The sequence below is a fragment of the Salmo salar genome, chromosome 04 (genome assembly GCF_965601325.2).
Source record: "Salmo salar chromosome 04, fSalSal1, whole genome shotgun sequence".
NCBI classification, from domain to species: Eukaryota; Metazoa; Chordata; class Actinopteri; order Salmoniformes; family Salmonidae; genus Salmo; species Salmo salar.
In genome coordinates this window covers 18,500,772-18,526,961 of record NC_138294.1, presented here as the reverse complement: position 1 = coordinate 18,526,961, position 26,190 = coordinate 18,500,772, and the positions used below count along the sequence as shown (strand labels likewise).

The window sequence follows — 26,190 nt, the reverse complement described above, 5'->3', positions numbered from 1 at the left end:
AGCCCCCCCCCCCCCCCCGTCCTAGAGAGGCTACAGAGTATTGAATGCTAGCCCCCCCCTCCTAGAGAGGCTACAGAGATTTGACTGCTAGCCCCCGCCCTCCTAGAGAGGCTACAGACATCTGACTGCTAGCCCCCCCCCCCCTCCTAGAGAGGCTACAGACATCTAACTGCTAGCCCCCCCCCCCCTCCTAGAGAGGCTACAGACATCTGACTGCTAGCCCCCCCCTCCTAGAGAGGCTACAGACATCTGACTGCTAGCCCCCCCCTCCTAGAGAGGCTACAGACATCTGACTGCTAGCCCCCCCCCTCCTAGAGAGGCTACAGACATCTGACTGCTACCCCCCCCCCCCTCCTAGAGAGGCTACAGATATCTGACTGCTAGCCCCCCCCCCCCCCCCGTCCTAGAGAGGCTACAGAGTATTGACTGCTAGCCCCCCCCTCCTAGAGAGGCTACAGAGATTTGACTGCTAGCCCCCCCCTCCTAGAGAGGCTACAGACATCTGACTGCTAGCCCCCCCCCCCCCCCCCAGAGAGGCTACAGACATCTGACTGCTAGCCCCCCCCCCCCCCCTCCTAGAGAGGCTACAGAGATCTGACTGCTAGCCCCCCCCCCTCCTAGAGAGGCTACAGACATCTGACTGCTAGCCCCCCCCAATCCTAGAGAGGCTACAGACATCTAACTGCTAGCCCCCCCCCTCCTAGAGAGGCTACAGACATCTGACTGCTAACCCCCCCCTCCTAGAGAGGCTACAGACATCTGACTGCTAGCCCCCCCCCCCCTCCTAGAGAGGCTACAGACATCTGACTGCTAGCCCCCCCCCCAGAGAGACTACAGACATCTGACTGCTAGCCCCCCCCCCTCGTAGAGAGGCTACAGACATCTGACTGCTAGCCCCCCCCTCCTAGAGAGGCTACAGACATCTGACTGCTAACCCCCCCCCCCTCCTAGAGAGGCTACAGAGTATTGACTGATAGCCCCCCCCCCCTCCTAGAGAGGCTACAGAGATTTGACTGCTAGCCCCCCCCCCCCCCCCCCAGAGAGGCTACAGACATCTGACTGCTACCCCCCCCCCCCCCTCCTAGAGAGGCTACAGACATCTGACAGCTAGCCTACCCCCCTCCTAGAGAGGCTACAGACATCTAACTGCTAGCCCCCCCCCCCCCCTTCTAGAGAGGCTACAGACATCTAACTGCTAGCCCCCCCCCCCTCCTAGAGAGGCTACAGACATCTGACTGCTAACCCCCCCCCTCCTAGAGAGGCTACAGACATCTGACTGCTAACCCCCCACCACCTAGAGAGGCTACAGACATCTGACTGCTAACCCTCCCCCCCCCCTCCTAGAGAGGCTACAGAGATTTGACTGCTACCCCCCCCCCCCTCCTAGAGAGGCTACAGACATCTGACTGCTAGCCCCCCCCTCCTAGAGAGGCTACAGACATCTGACTGCTAGCCCACCCCCCCCCCAGAGAGGCTACAGACATCTGACTGCTAGCCCCCCCCTCCTAGAGAGGCTACAGAGATTTGACTGCTAGCCCCCCCCTCCTAGAGAGGCTAAAGACATCTGACTGCTAACCCCCCCCCCCCCCCCCTCCTAGAGAGGCTACAGAGTATTGACTGCTAGCCCCCCCCTCCTAGAGAGGCTACAGACATCTGACTGCTAGCCCCCCCCCCCCCCCCTCGAGAGGCTACAGATATCTGACTGCTAGCCCACCCCCCCCTCCTAGAGAGGCTACAGACATCTGACTGCTAGCCCCCCCCCCCCTCCTAGAGAGGCTACAGAGATTTGACTGCTAGCCCCCCCCCCCCCTCCTAGAGAGACTACAGAGATTTGACTGCTAGCCCCCCCCCTCCTAGAGAGGCTAAAGAGATTTGACTGCTAGCCCCCCCCTCCTAGAGAGGCCACAGACATCTGACTGCTAGCCCCCCCCCCCCCTCCTAGAGAGGCTACAGAGATCTGACTGCTAGCCCCCCCCTCCTAGAGAGGCTACAGACATCTGACTGCTAGCCCCCCCCTCCTAGAGAGGCTACAGACATCTGACTGCTAGCCCCCCCCTCCTAGAGAGGCTACAGACATCTGACTGCTAGCCCTCCCCCTCCTAGAGAGGCTACAGACATCTGACTGCTACCCCCCCCCCCTCCTAGAGAGGCTACAGACATCTGACTGCTAGCCCCCCCCCCCCCGTCCTAGAGAGGCTACAGAGTATTGACTGCTAGCCCCCCCTCCTAGAGAGGCTACAGAGATTTGACTGCTAGCCCCCCCCTCCTAGAGAGGCTACAGACATCTGACTGCTAGCCCCCCCCCCTCGTAGAGAGGCTACAGACATCTGACTGCTAGCCCCCCCCTCCTAGAGAGGCTACAGACATCTGACTGCTAACCCCCCCCCCCTCCTAGAGAGGCTACAGACATCTGACTGCTAGCCCCCCCCCCCCTCCTAGAGAGGCTACAGAGTATTGACTGATAGCCCCCCCCCCCTCCTAGAGAGGCTACAGAGATTTGACTGCTAGCCCCCCCCTCCTAGAGAGGCTACAGACATCTGACTGCTAGCCCCCCCCCCCCAGAGAGGCTACAGACATCTGACTGCTAGCCCCCCCCCCCCCTCCTAGAGAGGCTACAGACATCTGACTGCTAGCCCCCCACCCCCAAGAGAGGCTACAGACATCTGACTGCTAGCCCCCCCCCCCCCCCCCCCCTCCTAGAGAGGCTACAGAGATCTGACTGCTAGCCCCCCCCCTCCTAGAGAGGCTACAGACATCTGACTGCTAGCCCCCCCCCAATCCTAGAGAGGCTACAGACATCTAACTGCTAGCCCCGCCCCTCCTAGAGAGGCTACAGACATCTGACTGCTAATCCCCCCTCCTAGAGAGGCTACAGACATCTGACTGCTAGCACCCCCCCCCCTCCTAGAGAGGCTACAGACATCTGACTGCTAACCCCCCCTCCTAGAGAGGCTACAAACATCTGACTGCGAGCCCCCCCCCCCCCCCCTCCTAGAGAGGCTACAGAGATCTGACTGCTAGCCCCCCCCCTCCTAGAGAGGCTACAAACATCTGACTGCTAGCCCCCCCCCCCCCTAGAGAGGCTACAGTCATCTGACAGCTAGCCCCCCCCCCTCCTAGAGAGGCTGCAGACATCTAACTGCTTGCCCCCCCCCCCTCCTAGAGAGGCTACAGACATCTGACTGCTAACCCCCCCCTCCTAGAGAGGCTACAGACATCTGACTGCTAGCCCCCCCCCCCTCCTAGAGAGGCTACAGACATCTGACTGCTAGCCCCCCCCCCCCCCCCCCCAGAGAGGCTACAGACATCTGACTGCTAGCCCCCCCCTCCTAGAGAGGCTACAGAGATTTGACTGCTAGCCCCCCCCTCCTAGAGAGGCTAAAGACATCTGACTGCTAACCCCCCCCCCCCCCCTCCTAGAGAGGCTACAGAGTATTGACTGCTAGCCCCCCCCTCCTAGAGAGGCTACAGAGATTTGACTGCTAGCCCCCCCCCCTCCTAGAGAGGCTACAAACATCTGACTGCTAGCCCCCCCCCCCCCCCCCCCTCGAGAGGCTACAGATATCTGACTGCTAGCCCACCCCCCCCTCCTAGAGAGGCTACAGACATCTGACTGCTAGCCTCCCCCCCCTCCTAGAGAGGCTACAGAGATTTGACTGCTAGCCCCCCCCCCTCCTAGAGAGACTACAGAGATTTCACTGCTAGCCCCCCCCCTCCTAGAGAGGCTAAAGAGATTTGACTGCTAGCCCCCCCCTCCTAGAGAGGCCACAGACATCTGACTGCTAGCCCCCCCCCCCCCCCTTCTAGAGAGGCTACAGAGATCTGACTGCTAGCCCCCCCCCTCCTAGAGAGGCTACAGACATCTGACTGCTAGCCCCCCCCCCCTAGAGAGGCTACAGACATCTGACAGCTAGCCCCCCCCCCCCTCCTAGAGAGGCTACAGACATCTAACTGCTAGCCCCCCCCCCCCCCTCCTAGAGAGGCTACAGACATCTGACTGCTAGCCCTCCCCCTCCTAGAGAGGCTACAGACATCTGACTGCTAGCCCCCCCCTCCTAGAGAGGCTACAGACATCTGACTGCTAGCCCCCCCCTCCTAGAGAGGCTACAGACATCTGACTGCTAGCCCTCCCCCTCCTAGAGAGGCTACAGACATCTGACTGCTACCCCCCCCCCTCCTAGAGAGGCTACAGACATCTGACTGCTAGCCCCCCCCCCCCCCCCCCGTCCTAGAGAGGCTACAGAGTATTGACTGCTAGCCCCCCCCTCCTAGAGAGGCTACAGAGATTTGACTGCTAGCCCCCCCCTCCTAGAGAGGCTACAGACATCTGACTGTTAGCCGCCCCCCCCCCCCCCCCCAGAGAGGCTACAGACATCTGACTGCTAGCCCCCCCCCCCCCCCCCTCGTAGAGAGGCTACAGACATCTGACTGCTAGCCCCCCCCCCTCCTAGAGAGGCTACAGACATCTGACTGCTAACCCCCCCCCCTCCTAGAGAGGCTACAGACATCTGACTGCTAGCCCCCCCCCCCCCCCTCCTAGAGAGGCTACAGAGTATTGACTGATAGCCCCCCCCCCTCCTAGAGAGGCTACAGAGATTTTTGACTGCTAGCCCCCCTCCTAGAGAGGCTACAGACATCTGACTGCTAGCCCCCCCCCCCAGAGAGGCTACAGACATCTGACTGCTACCCCCCCCCTCCTAGAGAGGCTACAGACATCTGACTGCTAGCCCCCCCCCAGAGAGGCTACAGACATCTGACTGCTAGCCCCCCTCCTAGAGAGGCTACAGACATCTGACTGCTAGCCCCCCCCCTAGAGAGGCTACAGACATCTAACTGCTAGCCCCCCCTCCCTAGAGAGGCTACAGACATCTGACTGCTAGCCCTCCCCCTCCTAGAGAGGCTACAGACATCTGACTGCTAGCCCCCCCCTCCTAGAGAGGCTACAGACATCTGACTGCTAGCCCTCCCCCTCCTAGAGAGGCTACAGAGCCCCCCCCCCCTAGAGAGGCTACAGACATCTGACTGCTAGCCCCCCCCCACCCCCTCCTAGAGAGGCTACAGACATCTGACTGCTAGCCCCCCCTCCTAGAGACGCACAGAGATCTGACTGCTAGCCCCCCCCCTCCTAGAGAGGCTACAGACATCTGACTGCTACCCCCCCCCCCCTCCTAGAGAGGCTACAGACATCTGACTGCTAGCCCCCCTCCTAGAGAAGCTACAGAGATTTGACTGCTAGCCCCCCCTCCTAGAGAGGCTACAGACATCTGACTGCTACCCCCCCCCCAGAGAGGCTACAGACATCTGACTGCTAGCCCCCCCCTAGAGAGGCAACAGAGATCTGACTGCTAGCCCCCCCTCCTAGAGAGGCTACAGACATCTGACTGCTAGCCCCCCCCCCCTCCTCCTAGAGAGGCTACAGAGATCTGACTGCTAGCCCCCCCCTCCTAGAGAGGCTACAGACATCTGACTGCTAGCCCCCCCCTCCTAGAGAGGCTACAGACATCTGACTGCTAGCCCCCCCCCCCCTAGAGAGGCTACAGACATCTGACTGCTAGCCCCCTCCCTCCTAGAGAGGCTACAGAGATCTGACTGCTAGCCCCCCTCCTAGAGAGGCTACAGACATCTGACTGCTAGCCCCCCCCTCCTAGAGAGGCTACAGACATCTGACTGCTAGCCCCCCCTCCTAGAGAAGCTACAGAGATTTGACTGCTAGCCCCCCCCTCCTAGAGAGGCTACAGACATCTGACTGCTAACCCCCCCCCTCCTAGAGAGGCTACAGACATCTGACTGCTAGCCCCCCCCTAGAGAGGCAACAGAGATCTGACTGCTAGCCCCCCCTCCTAGAGAGGCTACAGACATCTGACTGCTAGCCCCCCTCCTAGAGAGGCTACAGACATCTGACTGCTAGCCCCCCCCCCTCCTAGAGAGGCTACAGACATCTGACAGCTAGCCCCCCCCCCCCCAGAGAGGCTACAGACATCTGACAGCTAGCCCCCCCCTCCTAGAGAGGCTACAGACATCTGACTGCTAGCCCCCCCTCCTAGAGAGGCTACAGACATCTGACTGCTAGCCCCCCCCTCCTAGAGAGGCTACAGACATCTGACTGCTAGCCACCCCCCCTCCTAGAGAGGCTACAGACATCTGACTGCTAGCCCCCCCCTCCTAGAGAGGCTACAGAGATCTGACTGCTAGCCCCCCCCCTCCTAGAGAGGCTACAGACATCTGACTGCTACCCCCCCCCCTCCTAGAGAGGCTTCAGACATCTGACTGCTAGCCCCCCTCCTAGAGAAGCTACAGAGATTTGACTGCTAGCCCCCCCTCCTAGAGAGGCTACAGACATCTGACTGCTAACCCCCCCCCCCTCCTAGAGAGGCTACAGACATCTGACTGCTAGCCCCCCCCCCAGAGAGGCAACAGAGATCTGACTGCTAGCCCCCCTCCTAGAGAGGCTACAGACATCTGAATGCTAGCCCCCCCCTCCTCCTAGAGAGGCTAAAGAGATCTGACTGCTAGCCCCCCCCCCAGAGAGGCTACAGACATCTAACTGCTAGCCCCCCCGCCCAGAGAGGCTACAGACATCTGACAGCTAGCCCCCCCCCCCTCCTAGAGAGGCTACAGACATCTAACTGCTAGCCCCCCCCGCCCAGAGAGGCTACAGACATCTGACTGCTAGCCCCCCCTCCTAGAGAGGCTACAGACATCTGACTGCTAGCCCCCTCCTAGAGAGGCTACAGACATCTGACAGCTAGCCCCCCCCAGAGAGGCTACAGACATCTGACTGCTAGCCCTCCCCTCCTAGAGAGGCTACAGACATCTGACTGCTAGCCCCCCCTCCTAGAGAGGCTACAGACATCTGACTGCTAGCCCCCCTCCTAGAGAGGCTAGACATCTGACAGCTAGCCCCCCCCAGAGAGGCTACAGACATCTGACTGCTAGCCCCCCCCCCCCCCAGAGAGGCTACAGACATCTGACAGCTAGCCCCCCAGAGAGGCTACAGACATCTGACTGCTAGCCCCCCTCCTAGAGAGGCTACAGAGTCCTGACTGCTAGCCCCCATCCTAGAGAGGCTACAGACATCTGACTGCTAGCCCCCCATCCTAGAGAGGCTACAGACATCTGACAGCTAGGCCCCCCCAGAGAGGCTACAGACACCTGACTGCTAGCCCCCCCTCCTAGAGAGGCTACAGACATCTGACTGCTAGCCCCCCCCCTCCTAGAGAGGCTACAGACATCTAACTGCTAGCCCCCCCGCCCAGAGAGGCTACAGACATCTGACAGCTAGCCCCCCACTCCTAGAGAGGCTACAGACATCTAACTGCTAGCCCCCCCGCCCAGAGAGGCTACAGACATCTGACTGCTAGCCCCCCCAGAGAGGCTACAGACACCTGACTGCTAGCCCCCCCCCTCCTAGAGAGGCTACAGACATCTGACTGCTAGCCCCCCCCCCTCCTAGAGAGGCTACAGACATCTAACTGCTAGCCCCCCCCGCCCAGAGAGGCTACAGACATCTGACAGCTAGCCCCCCACTCCTAGAGAGGCTACAGACATCTAACTGCTAGCCCCCTACCGCCCAGAGAGGCTACAGACATCTGACTGCTAGCCCCCCCCCTCCTAGAGAGGCTACAGACATCTGACTGCTAGCCCCCCCCCCCAGAGAGGCTACAGACATCTGACTGCTAGCCCCCCTCCTAGAGAGGCTACAGACATCTGACAGCTAGCCCCCCTCAGAGAGGCTACAGACATCTGACTGCTAGCCCCCCCTCCTAGAGAGGCTACAGACATCTGACTGCTTGCCCCCCCCTCCTAGAGAGGCTACAGACATCTGACAGCTAGCCCCCGCCCAGAGAGGCTACAGACATCTGACTGCTAGCCCCCCCCCTCCTAGAGAGGCTACAGACATCTGACTGCTAGCCCCCCCCCCCAGAGAGGCTACAGACATCTGACTGCTAGCCCCCCCCCCCTAGAGAGGCTACAGACATCTGACTGCTAGCCCCCCCCCAGAGAGGCTACAGACATCTGACTGCTAGCCCCCCCCCTCCTAGAGAGGCTACAGACATCTGACAGCTAGCCCCCCCTCAGAGAGGCTACAGACATCTGACTGCTAGCCCCCCCTCCTAGAGAGGCTACAGACATCTGACTGCTTGCCCCCCCCCCCTCCTAGAGAGGCTACAGACATCTGACAGCTAGCCCCCGCCCAGAGAGGCTACAGACATCTGACTGCTAGCCCCCCCCCCTCCTAGAGAGGCTACAGACATCTGACTGCTAGCCCCCCCCCAGAGAGGCTACAGACATCTGACTGCTAGCCCCCCCCCCCTAGAGAGGCTACAGACATCTGACAGCTAGCCCCCCCCAGAGAGGCTACAGACATCTGACTGCTAGCCCCCCCTCCTAGAGAGGCTACAGACATCTGACTGCTAGCCCCCCCCCCAGAGAGGCTACAGACATCTGACTGCTAGCCCCCCCTCCTAGAGAGGCTACAGACATCTGACTGCTAGCCCCCCCCTCCTAGAGAGGCTACAGACATCTGACTGCTTGCCCCCCCCCTCCTAGAGAGGCTACAGACATCTGACAGCTAGCCCCCGCCCAGAGAGGCTACAGACATCTGACTGCTAGCCCCCCCCCTCCTAGAGAGGCTACAGACATCTGACTGCTAGCCCCCCCCCCCCAGAGAGGCTACAGACATCTGACTGCTAGCCCCCCCCTAGAGAGGCTACAGACATCTGACAGCTAGCCCCCCCCAGAGAGGCTACAGACATCTGACTGCTAGCCCCCCCCTCCTAGAGAGGCTACAGACATCTGACTGCTAGCCCCCCCTCCTAGAGAGGCTACAGACATCTGACTGCTAGCCCCCCCTCCTAGAGAGGCTACAGACATCTGACTGCTAGCCCCCCCCATCCTAGAGAGGCTACAGACATCTGACAGCTAGCCCCCCCCAGAGAGGCTACAGACACCGGACTGCTAGCCCCCCCCCATCCTAGAGAGGCTACAGACATCTGACAGCTAGCCCCCCCCAGAGAGGCTACAGACACCTGACTGCTAGCCCCCCTCCTAGAGAGGCTACAGACATCTGACTGCTAGCCCCCCCCCTCCTAGAGAGGCTACAGACATCTAACTGCTAGCCCCCCCGCCCAGAGAGGCTACAGACATCTGACAGCTAGCCCCCCCCCACTCCTAGAGAGGCTACAGACATCTAACTGCTAGCCCCCCCGCCCAGAGAGGCTACAGACATCTGACTGCTAGCCCCCCAGAGAGGCTACAGACACCTGACTGCTAGCCCCCCCTCCTAGAGAGGCTACAGACATCTGACTGCTAGCCCCCCCCTCCTAGAGAGGCTACAGACATCTAACTGCTAGCCCCCCCCCCGCCCAGAGAGGCTACAGACATCTGACAGCTAGCCCCCCCCCCCCACTCCTAGAGAGGCTACAGACATCTAACTGCTAGCCCCCTACCGCCCAGAGAGGCTACAGACATCTGACTGCTAGCCCCCCCCCCCCCCTCCTAGAGAGGCTACAGACATCTGACTGCTAGCCCCCCCCCCCCCCCCAGAGAGGCTACAGACATCTGACTGCTAGCCCCCCCCCCCCCTCCTAGAGAGGCTACAGACATCTGACAGCTAGCCCCCCCTCAGAGAGGCTACAGACATCTGACTGCTAGCCCCCCCCCCCCCTCCTAGAGAGGCTACAGACATCTGACTGCTTGCCCCCCCCCCCCCTCCTAGAGAGGCTACAGACATCTGACAGCTAGCCCCCGCCCAGAGAGGCTACAGACATCTGACTGCTAGCCCCCCCCCCCCCCCCCTCCTAGAGAGGCTACAGACATCTGACTGCTAGCCCCCCCCCCCCCCCCAGAGAGGCTACAGACATCTGACTGCTAGCCCCCCCCCCCCCCCCCCCTAGAGAGGCTACAGACATCTGACAGCTAGCCCCCCCCCAGAGAGGCTACAGACATCTGACTGCTAGCCCCCCCCCCCCTCCTAGAGAGGCTACAGACATCTGACTGCTAGCCCCCCCCCCCCCCAGAGAGGCTACAGACATCTGACTGCTAGCCCCCCCCCCCCTCCTAGAGAGGCTACAGACATCTGACAGCTAGCCCCCCCTCAGAGAGGCTACAGACATCTGACTGCTAGCCCCCCCCCCCCTCCTAGAGAGGCTACAGACATCTGACTGCTTGCCCCCCCCCCCCCCCTCCTAGAGAGGCTACAGACATCTGACAGCTAGCCCCCGCCCAGAGAGGCTACAGACATCTGACTGCTAGCCCCCCCCCCCCCCCCCCCTCCTAGAGAGGCTACAGACATCTGACTGCTAGCCCCCCCCCCCCCCCCCCCCAGAGAGGCTACAGACATCTGACTGCTAGCCCCCCCCCCCCCCCCCCCCTAGAGAGGCTACAGACATCTGACAGCTAGCCCCCCCCCAGAGAGGCTACAGACATCTGACTGCTAGCCCCCCCCCCCCTCCTAGAGAGGCTACAGACATCTGACTGCTAGCCCCCCCCCCCTCCTAGAGAGGCTACAGACATCTGACTGCTAGCCCCCCCCCCCCCCCCTCCTAGAGAGGCTACAGACATCTGACAGCTAGCCCCCCCCCAGAGAGGCTACAGACATCTGACTGCTACCCCCCCCCCCCCCAGAGAGGCTACAGACATCTGACTGCTAGCCCCCCCCCCCATCCTAGAGAGGCTACAGACATCTGACAGCTAGCCCCCCCCCCAGAGAGGCTACAGACACCGGACTGCTAGCCCCCCCCCCCCCCCTCCTAGAGAGGCTACAGACATCTGACTGCTAGCCCCCCCCCCCCTAGAGAGGCTACAGACATCTGACTGCTAGCCCCCCCCCCCCCCCCCAGAGAGGCTACAGACATCTGACTGCTAGCCCCCCCCCCCATCCTAGAGAGGCTACAGACATCTGACAGCTAGCCCCCCCCCAGAGAGGCTACAGACACCTGACTGCTAGCCCCCCCCCCCCCCCCTCCTAGAGAGGCTACAGACATCTGACTGCTAGCCCCCCCCCCCCCCCCACTCCTAGAGAGGCTACAGACATCTGACTGCTAACCCCCCCCCCTCCTAGAGAGGCTACAGACATCTGACTGCTAGCCCCCAGACCAGTCACCTATCACTAAACACTGAAAACAGGACCACCCCTTTGTCTCTTTGGTTGGAACGGTGAAACAGAACAGTGGATACCTGCTGGGTGTAGCTATACCCCCAGGCAATCTCTCTCTTTTATTGGGCACGGCTCTGCCCTAAGCTTAAGCAGCACGGTACCATTCAAACAAAATTAGAGCGGCTTTCCGGCCCGCCTGATCATCGATTTACATTGAGTCGGGGCGACATAAAATTTCACGCACACACACATACAGTGCATGCTCCTCACCGGGCCTCCCCAAAATGTCTTTCCATTACCCACCATGTCTGGATAGCATAAATGAGTGCTGCTCCTCTCCTCCCCTCCTCCCTCTCCCGACCCCTGTTGGTTGTTATACTAACATGGTACTGTCACTCTGTAATAGAAGCCATGACAGTCTCCATTAAACCGCCCGCCATATGGCATTTGTTGGCGCTAGGCGCCTTGGCATCATCTGCTAGAAATGATTCCGGAACAATTTAATTCCCCGTTAAAATAGTTCCCTGTGTCCCTCTCAATCCTCTTCAACATACCACTGCATGACTGTTATGGGCGTATGAGCACGCTTTTACATCCCCTCTTAACATCCCCCGAACGGCACTTCACCAACGTCATTGTGGAGGATTATCACACTCACAGTGAGTGATGGGGTCTGGGAAGAAGTCATTTAAAAAACATTATTTGTGGTTGTTTTGTAGTTCTCAGAGGAAAGCCTTTGCAACCAATAGCAGACATTGAATACTTTTCAAATATGTTTTTCTAATTGTTATTTTGGCCAGAAAAATGCCTGCTCAACGACAAAACATCCACATAAAACTTCCAAGAGCCGAGACAGTATTTTTCTCCCCACTTCAGTGTTACAGAAATAACTTAAGTGGGTATTGTGGTGAGGAAGACTTTTGTCTTGCCGGGTTTCTTTTATTTGGCGGTGACAAAGAGCACTTTACTGTACCTTCTTCAGCGACTGCTCCACTCTCTCGGCAGAGGGCTTTTTGGGAGTGCTGTTCTTGACCTCCGGATCGGCTGCCACTTTGTGAAGAAGCTCTGCCAACGAGGACAAAGCATGTTATTGTGACACGAAGACAAGACAAGTGTCTGCTTCCTTTCAGCCAGCCACATAGGTAGATGAAAAAGAGGAAAAAAAGATATTATTAAACACATTTTTATGAATTATGTCTAATTGATTTCTTTTCGCGCCGTAAGCCTATTCTGTAGGCTACTTGTTCTTTTCTGAAAATAGTGTCAGAAAAGAACACATGACTTGCCAGTGTCTGACTGTCAACCTTTGAATCCTCCATGTAAGTTCAAGACAAGAGAGCTCTAAATTATATCACTTTGGCAATTATTCAGAAATCTAAAACTATTATAAAATGACAACGCAAAGAGAAATTGAAGACAGTGATTTGTCATATTAGGGGATTAGAATCAATAAATCTACCCTAGAATATCCATTTCCATTCTAAAACCCCAGGACATAGTCTTTATCAAGCCCCATTAATAATACAGGTCTTATATTTTATCTAAGCATCCACTAGCATGTTCAATCAAAAGCAGACATTGGTGAAAACACAACCCCCTCACACCGGAGATCTTAAACAAACGTGGAGAAATGTTCAATTCCCCTGTGAACACACAAACCCTGGCTGCCCTGCTTTCTTTGTAGCCCACCATGCATCCACACCCAGTAGAATAACTCCTCTCCAACGAATAAAATCTGCCTTTATTGGGAGCAGTTCAACAAGTCATTATTATGTTTTTTAACATTCACCGGTGAAGAAGACGAAGAACAAGTATGTGAGTAGATTCCCCTGCTGCTACAAGCGAGAAAGAATACATTTAAAAATCACAAAAGGAATAGGAGTTTGTCTGTTTTGTGTGTGAACTACCCTCTTTTTTGACCCCAAAAATTAAAATAAAAAGGTTGAGGCAAAACAATAACGAAGACAAAACTTTTCCGCCTCCCTTCACTCCTTCTTGTTAAACTTTCATGGCCGTACAAGGAAACTCATTTGTCAGATGAGGTTGAAAATGTTAAATATTCAGGCACTCTACTTTTCCGGTCAGTTGACCTTTTGTCGTGAGATGCAGGAGAAAGAGGTGAGAGAGCGAGAGGTAGAGAGAAAGAAAGAGGTGGATCCACTCTTCTCCTTTGCTCCTCCCTCCATTCTCCTTTGCATGGCCAAGGAAAGGAAAGGGAAGTTTGTTACTTCAAATTAGCCGTCTCTTTTGTCTCCGCCGGCTTGTCACATCCAATCAGACCAGAGCCCAAATAAGCGAGGGCTGCCGCGCAGCGCTGTGTACATAACCAGATAGGGAGACAATTATCCCGCTCGCACCCGGGCTGGGGGGTGGCTGGGGAGTTGGCACCTCGGCACTAGTACCTTGATATGGAGGGAGTCAGTGGCTCTCTAGTCACTTTGCTTTGGAGGAGGTCCCAATGCTATAGCATTCATTAACGTCTAACGGCTCAAATGTCTTCTCAACCCCATCACCTCCTCCTCCGCGCCTCCGTCTCCCGCCCCTTACGGGCCAAGCCACAAAGGTCTCCGCCACGGAGCGCTGTCTTTCATCTGTTTGCTTTCATTAGCGGGATTGTGATGGGGTTGGGTTGCTGCTTGAACCTTTCTCTCCCTTTGATCGGGTCAGAAGGGTTCCGCAAGAGTCAATTCCGGGGCCGCTTGTAAACGTGTTCTATGGATCTCTGGGTTTCTGCTGCCAGGGCCTGATTCCGGCTGCTACAGTGTTGGTTTATGATGAGCTGGCCTCAGAGTTAGCAATTTCAATTTACATCTTGTGTGTCAATCAATTACATAATCACTTTAGTCACAATCAATCCTTGGGATTAACTTAAAAGGGCCAAACTGTGATATTTCTAGACAATTTTTAAAATCGGGATTGGGCCTTTATGTTATTATGAAGTGAAAGGCAGTAGTATAAATCATAAACATTCTGTGGCTGCAGCCGTGCTTTCACTCGGGTGGTGCCGTGTAGAGATTATAGGTCTCTAATTTGGTTGATTGGGTGACAGACAGGATACAATATTAAACCATTACTTTCAAAGCCAGTCTATCTCAGCTTTTCTGATTATGCCATTGATTGTCAATGGGATCCGCCATCTTAATTAGTGGCGTCCTTTGTAGCCCTGGTTTTGCATTTGGCCGACAGACACCATCATTAATCATCAGGTAAATTAAAGTGATGGAGAACAGATTGGTTATTGAACTTGTTAATTAAAAGGGCCACTGTAGTAGGTTATTCAGTATTTGACAAAGCGATGCAGATTGGGAGTCCCAAATGGCACCCTTTTCCCTATATAGTGCACAACTTTTGACCAGCACATATGACTATGATAAAAGGTAGTGCACTATGTAAGGAATAGGGTGCCATTTGGGACACAGACAAATTGATGCATGTTCTATGATTAGGAGGGGAGGTATGCACTATGCAAAGAAGATGCGTTCTTTTTGATATCCCAGTCCATTTAGAACAGGTTGATCAGTCTTTAATTGAATTGTCCTGTTAATTCCACTGAAGATGTGGTGTTCAACCCCCACAAAAAAAGTAGCTGAGGAGGTACAACATCACAAGCACGTCAGAACACTACCGTTCAACAGATGTTCGACCTACGTATGTTAAACTAACATATGTGCCGTTATTCAGTGTTTTTTGGGGGGGGCCCTTACACCACCCCCCCTCTTCTGGGAAAAAATAAACATTGTTTTTACAGCTTTTTCTTTTGTTGTTACACACATGTTGTTACATGTACATTCTACACACATTCTACATACGTTTTTTTTAAACAGTAGTTACATAGCAAGAATAAAGTAATTTGATATTTCGATATACATGACATATAGAGACTTATACATTATAAATCGTGTTTTCATTCAAAACTATTATAGAACATGAGCTTATAAACCCACCCCTCAGTCAGTGTTTCCTCTTTGACTTGTTCAGCCTAAAGACAATATCCAGGGGTGTTGCTTCATACCTACAGTACGCTTGAGATTGAAAACCAATACATTCTTTCAGACAAGGAGAAATGGGGCAAAACAGCTTGATGGGGTTCTGATCTGTCAGTCAGCCTCTAGATGAGAGTGTGGACCATTGAGTTGGATAGAGGGCACACTTGCCACAAAGCCTTTTTTAGCATGGACAGCACAATTGAATGCATTCATCATTTCACTGAGTGGGACTTCTAATATTATAACGAGGGTCACACAATTCCACCCAGGTCAGCAAGACGGATCAGCCAATGGATTATAATCCTGAGCAAACATTGGGTGGGCTTTCTTTCCAACTCTATGGTGTGGAAGTGAAAAGGCTCACCTTGTTGTTCGTTCTGAAGACACAGCCTCAGCTCCTGTACAGTGGCCCGGTCCATAGCAGCCTGGACCCGCAACACATCCAGCTCCTCCTCTAGGTTAGTCCTACCACCACACACGTCAAAAAACAACACTTAAAACAACACAGCGTTTTTCTTCAAGACTTTAGTGACAGGAAGGGCAGTTTCTGTGTCAGACTTGCCCTCCTCTTCTCTCAACACACCTGGACCCAAGGAAAGGATACATCTGGTTACATTCCTGTAAATGCCACTTCTAATTCCACCTTACAACCATTGACTGTATGTGACGCCTCCATTTTACTTTTAACCTGACAACCGTGGCATCAAATCCTCCTCTACGATACCGCGATGATTAATATGAAGAGGAAAACCAGCTAATTAAGGCTGGATTTAATTCATATGGAAATCAAAGTGACAAGAAACATGAAACCCAGGTAAGGAGGTACAATGTGTGTGTGTGTGTGTGTGTGTGTGTGTGTGTGTGTGTGTGTATGAGCCCAATTAACTCTCTGCGATTAGCTTGATTCCCGCTAAAGGCTAATTAAGAGGAAAGGAGCCATGCTCGAGACTCTTGCACTTTCAAGTTATTATTAGGACCCAAAAAGAAGTCTGCGGAGGATATGAGTATAGGTCCCGCTGAGACCGTCGCACCTGAAAACACACACCTCGTTCCCCGCCCCTTCCCTCCACAGCCCCATGCACCCGGGGAGATGGAGAAGACAGAGAGAGAAACACTGTCTGTGTCAACTACTGTTTCAGTGGCATCCTATCACTCAACCTGATTTCCTTTTCCTGACTGACTGACTGACTGGTGGCTCATGTAATACAGGTTCAACTAGGAGCATGGAACGGTCCAGTAATGAAACCTTACACACCTCCAGACCAGCGCCATATGAGTGTGGTCGTGTCAGCTTGGACCCTGGTTCTGTTAGTAAACACACATGGTGAGGGCCTTCTGGTGTTCTGTTCTGTGCTGTTCCGTCCATTCCGTTCTTTCTTCAATGATGTCTTCATTTACATAAACATGGACTGCTAAATGTTCTTACTGGTAGTTGGCAATAAAATGTGATTAGTTCTCAGTTAGGGATAGGTTAGGTAGTAGGCTTGAGGTGTGTGAAATGGCTCAGGGTTCACCACAGTTATACAGTGTGAACCAAGGCCTAGTTTTAAGTTGTATTAGTCGTATGTACAGGATACACATGGTATACACTGTCTAACTAAATACTTGCAGGTTCCTTCTGGACAATAAGATATAATAACAGACGAATGACCTAACGTACCCACAGCTTAAATAAATCCACAAATGACCCTCTCTGGGGGGTGAGACAGAGAGAATGCGGATGGATACGTGTCGCTGCTTCACTATAGATTTTCCTCTATAAATGAGCTGCAGTCGATGCAGGCTCCAGCTCCCAGCACTGCCCTGAGAATACTATTATGTATCCATACAGCCCATTAATGGGACAAATTAACTGAAATGTGGAACGGGCCAATTTCTTCTAATGTTTCTCTTTTACGCCTTGTCCGATGCCGGCCGTATCGACGTGACACCGAAGTTCATATTGAAGACACTCTGTTAGTTGAAGGATGAACATGTTTCTCTCAGTGATCCCGGATTAGATTCCAGATGGGGTTTTGTTTTGTGTCCGGGGACCTTCTGGTTTCCCACCATGACACCCTAGTAAAGGACCAGTATAGGAGAGATATTAAACATATCTAATACATGAATGCAGTCAGTGTGTGGCCCAATACGCCACACACAAGCAAGCAAACAGAGACAAATTCCCTTGAAGGCGGCTACCGGTAGATGACTGTCCTTAGATCCTAAAAAGACATCATAGGTGACAGTACTATGAAGCACTCTAAGCAAAACTTATCTTATTCCTCAACCCAACTAGATCACCTTCTACTGTATCTGCTCTCCCTCTCAACCAAACATTTACCTCACATCTCCAGCGTGGTGAGCTGTGGTGTTAGGCCTCTGGGCTGCAGTGTGAACACCGCTTTATTAGCCCTCAATCCAGCAGCCAGTACTGGAGGTCTCTTCAGACCCAACAGTTGTTCAATTAAAATACAGACCAAGGCCTGATGCAAATTCCAGTTTTTTTTGTCAACTGCATATAAATTGTTTTATGAGAGGTTGCTAACTCCCATCTCCCTCCCGTTCCATTCGCCCCCTTCTCCGTTTCCCTCTCCCTCTCGCTTCATAGGCTTGTGTGATTCCTTAGTGTGAATGCATCAATTTGAATAACAGATGTTTATTTGCAGTCTATTTGGTTCCCTGGGGGGAGGGGGGAGCGTGGCCCTCTCTAGAGGGTTGAGAGGCTGGTTGGATGTTAGATATTTCTTCGAATAAATACATAAGGAAGAGGGGGTAACACCAGGGTTGCCTGAGGAGTGTCTGTATCTATCAGCGCACCACACACAGGAGAACGGCTCAGAGTAAAATGAGTAGAAACAACAGCCAACTCCCCTGTTGTTCTGAGATCAGATACATAATGTACTACTCTTAGCTATAGAACAGTGGTGGGGAAAATCATGCCACTAAAATCTACGGAAGTCAATATTTCGAGGTGCTTGAATAAACGCATTCAAGGTGCATTTCCTATAGCAGTAATTGATTGCTCCTCTCTACATTACAATATCCTCTTCTGGGCTTCATCACTGATATTTTCGGCGTCCAAAATAGCACCCTATTCCCTATATAGTGAACTACTTTTGGCCGCATGTAACGTGTGAATAGGATGCCATTTCAGATGCAGCCATTGACTTCTGTTTACTGGTCAAACAGGCATGCGTAAGGACACACTTGATCCACTACAGTGGCCCTCCAGAACACTACTGATAGGTAGACTTTAATAATCCTAAAACAGATGCTTTCCTGTCCAACCCTTGACAGCAGCATAGAACAGTGTTTGTGGTCAATCACACATCCTGTTCTCTCTTTTTCCCCTTTCTCTTCTGTTCAAATAAAGCCAGCAAATCCATCTCCAATTCCCTCATAACGCCTCGCCTGAGGTAGAATACAAACTCAGCAGGCTTGAAAGCGGAAAAAACAAACGCTTTTACCTCTGCTAGCATCAAAACGAAAGAATACAGACGGAACAGATGCGTTCTGCTTGGTAATGATGGCTCTGTATTGTACGTCTCTGTTTCGCTGTTTGTTAAAACCCTTCTCTCCTGAAATACAGTAGTAGCATCGGAGCCAGCCGAGCCCTGAGCCATCTATTCCAAGTCATTTGATCTTTTCTCTACCTGTGTTCCTCTAGAGTAGACTAACAGAGCTTAGAGCACACACTGCCAGCTCCGACCCACCAGGGATCACAGAGCAGTACATCATCTTTTGACCGTTGTGCTTTTCACGCGCCAGGCCTTCCCTCGATCTCACTCTCTCCCATTTCATGCTTGGCACATAAAAACATAGAACAGAGAGAGAGAAAGAAAGAGTGAGTGAGAAAGAGAGAGAGAGGGGGTAAAAAAAAACACTTCTAGCACTTTCTATGACTAGAGAAGAGAGTGCGTCAGTTCCCCCCTGAAGAAGAGGTGAGGAAAGACATCATTTTGAGTCAGAGGGGAATTCCCCTCTCTCTCTGCAGCTTTAAGCCCAGAAAGGCAAGAGTCTGTCTGTGTGTCCATACCAAATTACACCCTATTCTCTATTAAGTGCACTACGTTTGACCAGGGCCCATAGGGCTCTGGTCAAATGTTGTGCACTATATAAGGAATAGGATGCCATTTGGGACACAGGCTGTGTCTAGTACCGACGGGGAGGGAGGACGGATAAGCCTCCACTGTCAGCAGTAAAGTGTTGTAGTTCATACAGCTCTCTGTTCTCGTGGCCACGGGCCATAATGCAACAACAACAGTGAAGCAGTGAGTCACTGAGCGGAGCCAGAGCACACCTCTCCCTCCTCAGCCACAGGGCATTGATACGGGAGGTAAATAGGCCTCCAGGTTCAGGCACTAGTGGGGTGGACTAGTGAAAACGGTTAAGGAGGTCCATTGTGCCCGCCGCATTAAAATACCAGATTTGAGATTTCAGACCTTAAGAACAATATTTTTGTTAAGTATGATCTCATCTGATGATGGCATCTGTCAATATTGACATTACAACATACAAATACCACAAAAAGTAGACTGAACCCTGCTGCGTTTATACTACTGTTCAGTGTGTAGTGTTATGGTATCTGTTTGCATGTCGTAAAGTGACACAACACACAGTATCTGACTAAACAGGTAGATATCACTGTAGGGATGTACTTTCTCAGCTTGGTCCTGTGAAATGTGCTTATTATCCATGTTGATGTTTCACAGCACAGCTTTAGTTCCCATGCCTTCTGAGCGTCGGCTGGCCGCGGTACAATCCAGACAGCAGGCAGGCTAGGGCTTGCCTCATAATTACCCAGTAAGTGTGCAGCAAAGTTTCAAAGAATAATTCATTTAGCAAATAATGAATAAAGGAGGCACTTAGGTGGTCGGTTATCAAAACAAACATAAAACATTTTCTTCTTTGTGTGTGTGTGTGTGTGTGTGTGTGTGTGTGTGTGTGTGTGTGTGTGTGTGTGTGTGTGTGTGTGTGTGTGTGTGTGTGTGTGTGTGTGTGTGTCTGTCTGTCTGTCTGTCTGTCTGCCCCGTGCGTCCCTCCCCCTAACACTCCCTGGTCCGGGGGGCAAAATACACTCATTACTCCTAATACATTTTAGCAATCAAGATGAAAGGAGAGAGAAAATACATCGCAGAGAGAAAGAGAGAGAGCAGAAAACCCGGGTAAACTTTATTAAACTTCATTAGAGTCAAACGTCTCCACCACGTCTGTAATGGTCACTCTCAGTAGAGGGAGCTTCTTCGCCACTCCGTTATTCCTACAAATCATCTCAAAGGCTTTTTATCCAACAGTAATAGCTGCCTAATTTATGCTTTGATGTCGACTGAGTGTACCGTCTTTAGTGTGAGGGCGCCGCCTGCCGCGGAGCGCGCCGCGTAGCCAGTGTTTAGTCTGTTTACGAGGGCCTAAATAATCCCTGCCTCCCTTTCACCCACAGACCGCTAACAACAATTAACGAGCGGCGGACAACCAGAGGACTACCAGAGACAGAACCATAATGAAGGGAGATAAAATTAACCCATGGCGAATCAACATTCCTCTCCCAACCCACTCCCGCCCTGCCTCTCCTCCACCAACGACAAAGAGGACATTTCAATCTGAATGCCTGGCCGGCGCTCCGGCGGCTTTCCGCTTTATTTGCTCATTCGCAATTGAAGTAATTCAGATCATTCTCCTCCAGAGTGTGCTTCATGTTTGAGAGCCCATATTTGAAACAGGGGTCTCTGTCTGAGGAGTACAACAATTGATGATTAAATAAAGAAGAGAGAGAAAGATTTCCTGCTGACTGCCTAATTTGATATCAAACCGATGGTAGAGTGGTCCCAATGGAAAAAGTCAAGTCTTCTATCAGGACCACTTCAAACCTGGGAGGGTAAATAGGCCTGTTTTAGGGCTATCAGGAGAGTCAGGGGAGTCTATAGACCTTGACACAACAAACCAAGGGTAAACCCAGTTTATACATTGAAACAGTGATCAGAGTGAGATTACAAATAAATCTATGATCTGTTTGATATAGACACAACAACAACAAAGGAAACAAACAATGTTATGACAGAGGGAATTTACACTGCCGATGTGACTCTACCCACACACTCACACACTGACACTCCAACACACACATACACACTTACACTCCAACACACACATACACACACACTTACACTGACACTCCAACACACACATACACACACACACACTTACACTGACACTCCAACACACACATACACACTTACACTCCAACACACACATACACACACACTTACACTCCAACACACACATACACACTTACACTCCAACACACACATACACACACACTTACACTGACACTCCAACACACACATACACACTTACACTCCAACACACACATACACACACACTTACACTGACACTCCAACACACACATACACACTTACACTCCAACACACACATACACACACACTTACACTGACACTCCAACACACACATACACACACACACTTACACTGACACTCCAACACACACATACACACACACACACACACACTGACACTCCAACACACACATACACACACACTTACACTGACACTCCAACACACACATACACACACACACTTACACTGACACTCCAACACACACATCCTCACACACACTTACACTGACACTCCAACACACACGCTCACACACACTTACACTGACACTCCAACACACACATACACACTTACACTCCAACACACACATACACACACACACTTACACTGACACTCCAACACACACCCTCACACACACTTACACTGACACTCCAACACACACATCCTCACACACACTTACACTGACACTCCAACACACACGCTCACACATACTTACACTGACACTCCAACACACACATCCTCACACACACTTACACTGACACTCCAACACACACGCTCACACATACTTACACTGACACTCCAACACACACATCCTCACACACACTTACACTGACACTCCAACACACACATCCTCACACACACTTACACTGACACTCCAACACACACGCTCACACATACTTACACTGACACTCCAACACACACGCTCACACACACTGACACTCCAACACACACATCCTCACACACACTTACACTGACACTCCAACACACACATCCTCACACACACTTACACTGACACTCCAACACACACATCCTCACACACACTTACACTGACACTCCAACACACACATCCTCACACACACTTACACTGACACTCCAACACACACATCCTCACACACACTTACACTGACACTCCAACACACACATCCTCACACACACTTACACTGACACTCCAACACACACATCCTCACACACACTTACACTGACACTCCAACACACACGCTCACACACACTTACACTGACACTCCAACACACACATCCTCACACACACTTACACTGACACTCCAACACACACGCTCACACACACTTACACTGACACTCCAACACACACGCTCACACATACTTACACTGACACTCCAACACACACACACACACACACACACACACACACACACACACACACACACACACACACTTATACTCCAACACACACACACATACTTACACTGACACTCCAACACACACACTTATACTCCAACACACACACACACATACTTACACTGACACTCCAATACACACACACACACACACACACACACACACACACACACACACACACACACGGAATTCTGTTTATTTTCTAACCTGATTGCCTAGTCACCTTTACCCCTACCTACATGTACATATTCTCTCAACTACCTCAACAACCTGGTACCTCTACAACCTGGTACCCCTGCACATTGACTCGGTACTCCTTGTATATAGCCTCGTCATAGTTATTTATGGTGTTCATATTTTCTATTGTTCTTACTTTTTAACTCTGCGTTGTTGGGAAAGGGCTCCTAAGTAAGAATTGCACGGTAAAGTCTACACCTGTTGCATTCTATATTCGGCGCATGTGACCAATACAATAGGACAAAGGGACATTTCTAACATAAATGCAGGCATTTAATCTAATGCTGCAGATCATGGTACTTCTAATGATGTCAGGGGAGACTCTAGTCCGCCTTCACTCAAATCACCTAAACACACAGGTCTTAATAATACCTAGCAAGTTCAAGGGTATGAAGTTGAGTTCTTAAGCACTCTGTGCCTGATTGCATCCATGATCATTTCCATTGCAGGGAGCCAGTGGGAGAGAGATTAAACTACAATAGTGGACCTGCAGCTGGTTCACCTTCCTTAACGGCCTCACCTCCACTAAGGGAACTAGAGGATCCAATAATTGGAGTGTTGTTGTGTTGAGAGCAACACTACAGGGACCCGGACCCAGGGAATAAACACTACACAAGCACACTCATTTTGGCAACAAATGGTTGATTGGACCTCAAGCCTCTTTTATAAGTGCCTGTTTGGATGGGGGGAGCAATGATGAAACATCTGTACACAGCCGCTCAGGACAGAACGAGAGAGAGTGAGAGACCAAAAGACACAGAGAGAGACAGCCCGAGAGAGAGAGAGAGAGAGAGAGACAGAAAGAGAGACAGTAAGAGAGACAGAGACTTTAGCCCGAGAGAGAGCGACAGAGAGAGACAGAGATTGAATGAACTACAGGACATAATGAAAACCCTCCAACCCAAAAAGGCCTGTGGTGTTAATGGTATCCTAAATGAATTATAAAATATACAGACCACACATTCCAATTGGCTATACTTAAACTCTTTAACATCATCATCAGCTCTGGCATCTTCCCCAATATTTGGAACCAAGGACTGATCACCCCAATCCACAAAAGCGGAGACAAATTTGACCCCAATAACTACCGTGGGATATGCGTCAACAGCAACCTTGAGAAATTCCTCTGCATTATCATTAACAGCAGACTCGTACATTTCCTCACTGAAAACAATGTACAGAGCAAATGTCAAATTGGCTTTTTACCAAATTACTGTACGACAGACCCCGTATTCACCTTGCACACCCTAATTAACAAACAAACAAACCAACAGAGGGTAGTGCGTACGGCCCAGTACATCACTAGGACCAAGCTTCCTGCCATCCAGGACCTCTATACCAGGTGGTGTCAGAGGAAGGCCCTAAAGATTGTCAAAGACTCCAGCCACCCTAGTCAGACTGTTCTCTCTGCTACCGCACGGCAAGCGGTACCGGAGCGCCAAGTCTAGGTCCAAGAGGCTTCTAAACAGCTTCTACCCCCAAGCCATAAGACTCCTGAACATCTAATCAAATAGCTACACAGACTATTTGCATTGCCTCCCCCTTCTACGCTGCTGCGATAATAACAGAGACTCTGTTATTATCTATGCATAGTCACTTTAATAACTCTACCTACATGTACATATTACCTCCATTACCTCGACTAACCAGTGCCTCCGCACATTGACTCTGTACCGGTACCCCCTATATATAGCCTCGCTATTGTTATTTTACTGCTGTTCTTTAATTATTTCTTACTTTTTTATAATAGGTATTTTCTTAAAACTGCATTGTTGGTTAAGGGCTTGTAAGTAAGCATTTCACTGTAAGGTCTACACCTGTTGTATTCGGCGCATGTGACAAATACAATTCGATTTGAAAACAAAGGCAAAGTCTTCTCAAGCTTTGTTGAGTTCAAAATAGCTTTTGACTCAATTTGGCATGAGGGTCTGCTATACAAATTGATGGAAAGTGGTGTTGGGGGAAAAACATACGTCATTATAAAATCCATGTACACAAACAACTAGTGTGCAATTAAAATTGGCAAAAAACACACACATTTCTTTCCACAGGGCCGTGAGGTGTGACAGGGATGCAGCTTAAGCCCCACCCTCTTCAACATATAGTCTGCAGCACCCGGCCTCATCCTACCAGAATCTGAAGTCAAATGTCTACTGATGATCTGGTGCTCTGTCCCCAACCAAGGAGGGCCTACAGCAGCACCTAGATCTTCTGCACAGATTCTGTTAGACCTTGGCCCTGAAATAACATCTCAGTAAGACAAAAATAATGGTGTTCCAAAAAAGGTCCAGTTGCCAGGACCACGAATTCAAATTCCATCTAGACACCGCTGCCCTAGAGCACACAAAAACGATACATACCTGGGCCTAAACATCAGTGCCACAGGTAACCTCCACAAAGCTGTGAACGATCTGAGAGACAAGGCAAGAAGGGCCCTCTATGCCATCAAAAGGAACATACAATTCGACATACCAATTAGGATCTGGCAGAAAATACTTGAATCAGTTATAGAACCCATTGCCCTTTATGGTTGTTAGGTCTGGGGTCCGCTCACCAACCAAGAATTCACCAAACACCAAATTGAGACTCTGCATGCAGAATTCTATAAAAATATCCTCCATGTACAACGTAAAACACCAAATAATGCATGAAGAGCAGAATTAGGCAGATACCCGCTAATTATCAAAATCCAGAAAAGAGCCATTAAATTCTACAACCACCTAAAAGGAAGCAATTCCCAAACCTTCCATAACAAAGCCATCACCCACAGAGAAATAAACCTGGAGAAGAGTCCCCTAAGCAAGCTGGTCCTGGGGCTCTGTTAACAAACACACCCCACAGAGCCCCAGGACAGCAACACAATTAGACCCAACTAAATCATGAGAAAACAAAGAGATAATTACTTGGCACATTGGAAAGCATTTACAAAAAAAACAGAGCAAACTAGAATGATATTTGGCCCTAAACAGAGAGTAAACAGTGGCAGAATACCTGACCACTGTGACTGACCCAAACTGAAGGAAAGCTTTGACTATGTACAGAGTCAGTGAGCATAGCCTTGCTATTGAGAAAGATTGCCGTAGGCAGAACTGTCTCTCAAGAGAAGACAGGCTATGTGCACATTGCCCACAAAATGAGGTGGAAACTGAGCTGCACTTCCTAACCTCCTGCCAAATGTATGACCATATTAGAGACACATTTTTCCCTCAGATTACACAGATTCAACAAAGAATTCGAAACCAAATCCAATTTTGATAAACTCCCATATCTATTGGGTGAAATACCACAGTGTGTCATCACAGCAGCACGATTTGTGACCTGTTGCCACAAGAAAAGGGCAACCAGTGAAGAACAAACACCATTGTAAATACAACCTACATTT

The 26,190-nt window shown here is 51.5% G+C and overlaps 1 protein-coding gene across 1 annotated transcript in view; it reads right to left on the bottom strand.

The window, feature by feature from the left end:
• cntln (centlein, centrosomal protein) overlaps positions 1–26,190 on the bottom strand; it is a 181,035-nt gene that overhangs the window by 59,440 nt on the left and 95,405 nt on the right. Inside the window, exons 14-15 of the mRNA XM_045716502.2 lie at positions 15,449–15,549; positions 12,072–12,163 (exon numbers count right to left, since the gene is read on the bottom strand). Of these exons, the coding sequence (XP_045572458.1) occupies positions 12,072–12,163; positions 15,449–15,549 (193 nt within the window). The remainder of the gene's footprint in view (positions 1–12,071; positions 12,164–15,448; positions 15,550–26,190) is intronic.